The 3,714-nt window shown below is 40.5% G+C and overlaps 1 protein-coding gene across 1 annotated transcript in view; it reads right to left on the minus strand.

The window, feature by feature from the left end:
- The window catches only part of LOC103606560 (ATP-binding cassette sub-family A member 3-like), a 67,600-nt gene that overhangs the window by 16,781 nt on the left and 47,105 nt on the right, over positions 1–3,714 (minus strand). Inside the window, exons 6-7 of the mRNA XM_008591137.1 lie at positions 2,563–2,741; positions 185–310 (exon numbers count right to left, since the gene is read on the minus strand). Of these exons, the coding sequence (XP_008589359.1) occupies positions 185–310; positions 2,563–2,741 (305 nt within the window). The remainder of the gene's footprint in view (positions 1–184; positions 311–2,562; positions 2,742–3,714) is intronic.

Below are 3,714 nucleotides of genomic sequence, written 5' to 3' on the forward strand. Positions count from 1 at the left end.
ATTATAATATGTATATATATAAAGAATACTTATAAGTAAAATATACTCAAATACTTCAAACCCCTCAGGACAGCGTTATCTCACACAGTTTCACAAGAACTCTTCTATCCTACTAGGAGGACACTCAATGGCCAGCTCTTAGTAGCGATGCAGCCAGCATATGTTGGCCACTGAGCAATGTTACCTTTGTGGGTTCTTTAATGAGTACTGTGGAATTCAGAACCTCTTGTGACTGCTCCAGGACTCTCTCTCTTTCATTTTGTACATCTTCATCTTCAGATTCCACAGATAATTCCGTGGATACTGTATCCTGTATTTTTGAGACAAGAATCACAGAGGTGGACACCCTTTAGACATCTAGTCTAGATTCAGAAAGGCTAAATAAACCAGAGGATAATTTCAAAGATGTCAAAACAGAAGGTGGAGTCATTTCCAACAGACTTCCTCCGTATGACTGCAGTTCTCACATACAAACTTATTCCCTACTTCCAAAGTTTAGAAACTAGGCTCCTAGCCACGAGCAAGCAGCATGTTCTTATCAAAATAGATAACATGAAAAACTGCACCCACAGCAAGTATCATCAACTACAATCAAATGTTATTTGTTAGTAATAAAGTATGTTCTAGAAGATACCAATAGAGCTGAGAGCAGGGAAAAGATGAATTCTTTCTTTTCTGAAAGGAGGGGAAATCAGGGACAGCTTTACGTAGGAGATGCTAACATTTTTGTTAAGGATTTTTGCATCTATGTCATGATTCATCTGTAATTTTTCTGTTTTGTAGTAGTAGTTTTCGGTAATCATCTCAATGTTCTTATGGCCTTATAAGAAAGTAGAACAGAAATATAAAGGTAAGAAAAGAAATCAATGAAATGAAAAACAAAATATGCAATAGAGAAGTAAAAATTCAAAAATCGGTCCTTTGAAGAGATTAATAAAACTGGTAAACCCCTGCCAAGGCCAATCAAGAAAAAGGATGGAAACATGGGGAAAAAAACACAAATGTTGTGAACAAATTTATGTCAACAAATTCCTCCTTCCCGCTACTTCATGTTGTCCTCAAGATGAAGTCCATGATCTTTAGCCTGGCACATATGAGACTGCCCTGCCTTCCAACATATGGTCCTGGCTCCACACACACTGAATTGCTCATAGCTCTTTGAATGTTTCCCATATCCTTGCCTGTGCATAAGCCAACCTCTCTGTCTAGAATTCACCTCCTCAAGTGTCACCCAACGCCCACAGTTTGTTTTGGCACCTCCTAGTTGCTCGTTCAGCATTTTCTGCTTCCTTTTAACAGAATGTACGTTTTCTGGCTGGTATTTATCTGAGCTCTGATTTGGTTCCCATCCTGAGGCCTCTTCTCTTGTATCTGAATGGAGGTCTTTTACTTTTATTTTTTATTTTTAATGTCTCTCCTCCAAGTCCCAGGATCTGTTTGATTCTCCTGGACTCCTCTCAGGAATCTGAGTCATGGTCTAACATCTAACGTAATACCAGGCACATGGTAGGTGCCTGAGGGATATCTTTGCAACGTGTGACAACCTCAGCCTTGCTTTCTATGAGCAATGTTGCTGGCGCTAACCAGTCATCTCCTTGCTGACTTGGCCTGACTTCCCAGTCCCTAGGATCTGCCCACCTGCTGGGAAGCTCTCTACTTCATCTGTAAATTAATGTCTCAGCTGAATGTGAGATTCTTATAGGCTTTGGGTACCAGGTGCTGCCTCCACTGGAGTCACAAGGGTGGGCCTGTTGTTTAGCATTTGTAGTACCTCTACAGGCATGTCCTGGGTACTCCCTGACTTTCAAGTCTCACCTAGTCCCACTATTAATCTCTTTCTCACACACTGTATTGAGTACCTCTGGAGTCAGACTTGTGCTTACCAACTGAAGAAAAGCCTCACTGGAGTAGCAAGAACTTGGACTGAGGTCTTAGCATAAGGGAGAGTCATGCAATTTCATCTATTTTCATAACAGAGAGGCCCTTTTTCCCTCAAAATATCCTTTTCTCTGAAAATACTTCAAATAGTGGTTTTCAAAGTGTGGAGCAGCCAAAGATCACTCACCTGGGAGTGTATCACATATGCACATTTTCAGGTCTGGCCCCAGATCCACCAGAACAGAAACTCGGAAGACAGAGATGAGCAACTGGTAGTTTAACAAGCCTTCCAGGTGATTCTGATAAATGCTAAAGTATGAGAACAAGTGCTGTAGAGCCTTGCGATAAAATGTGTGTTCTACAGGCCAGCAGAATCAGTATTGCCTGTAAGTTTTAGAACTACCCAGGGGCCAAATTAGGATGAATGGGACATTTTGGGAGAAATCTTTGGCACAGGAGCTGTTTAAGGGAAAGCTTTGTATTATAATCAAGCCACAGAAATATCACGTTCTGACTGGCAGAGGTTACAATGTTAGAAAACCACTAAGCCCAAATCATGATGAAGATTTATGATTCACATAGATCCCAGTGCACATGGATTGACTTATTTTCCTACATCCAGCAATGGACTTAGGTATGCTTTTGGTCTTAGAGTTATCTCTAAGGTCTATGCTCAGTACTCACCTTATTAAATGTCTTGTAGATACCAAAGAAAATATAACGAGATACAATGGTTCTCAGTTTCCATGAGGTGGTCTCCAGAAGGAAAATCAAGAGGAAGAAAATGAATCCTGTGACAGCCATTGCAACTAAATGCCTTCCAATTGCATCTTCTTTCAAACTATATACATTCAGTTCGGTTACTGATGAAAAGAACAACAAAAACCATAGCCTTACTTTATTTTTTATTTTTTCCTTTTTTTTGGTCTTTTTTCGTGACCGGCAACGGATTGCAACCCTCAGTGTCGCGCCTGTACCGGACCGGGACCGGCAACGGGATCGCAACCCTCGGTGTTGCGCCCGCACCTCGCTCAGCCAGTGAGCCGCTGGTCTGTATGTGGGATCCGAACCCTCGGCGGGAGCGCCACTGCGCTCCCAAGCGGCGCACTGTAGCAGTGCGCCACCGGGCCGGCCCCATAGCCTTACTTTAAAATAAAACAATGCAGTGAGTAAATTCTAAGAAATAAAACAAAAAACAGGAAGTACTATAGAACCAAATAACATAACTATCAAATAAGCACAAAACTAATATATTTACTGGTGTGTTTAAGGGCTTTGTATGCCAATGCAAAATATCTTTAAAATCCTTCGAGAGGCAAAAACCTTCAATTCCATATTTTTTGTTTATTGTGGTAAAATACATGTGAGGATTGTCATTTTAAGCATTTTTAAACATGCAGATGTGTTGAATTAATTACATTCATAATACCATGTGACCACTACCTCTGTCTATTTCCAAAACTTTAATTTCATGATTTTTTGTCTTGCTATTAGTGCTGGGCCTCCATTACCAACATGAACCACATGGTCAGAACTGCTGGGTGAGTGCCTACTCACTCATCAGAAGACCGGGTCACAGCAGAGACCCTCCTTGCTACAGAATATTTTTTTCTTTTAAAAATACTGCAGATGGTTCTGAAAATGTGGAGTAGCAGCATAAAAATCATCTGGGAACATATGAGTATTACATTTGCAAATGCTTGTAGGAAGAGAACACACTAATATTTAAACTAATTTGTAAGTCCCCAAGAGCTAACACTTTTGTTCCAATGACTTATAAGAAAGAGTTAATAATTACAAAGTTCTGAACTCCTGATAGGGAAAACAGCAAGCTCA

This window comes from Galeopterus variegatus, unplaced genomic scaffold (genome assembly GCF_000696425.1).
Source record: "Galeopterus variegatus unplaced genomic scaffold, G_variegatus-3.0.2 Scaffold6687, whole genome shotgun sequence".
In the NCBI taxonomy this organism is placed as follows: domain Eukaryota; kingdom Metazoa; phylum Chordata; class Mammalia; order Dermoptera; family Cynocephalidae; genus Galeopterus; species Galeopterus variegatus.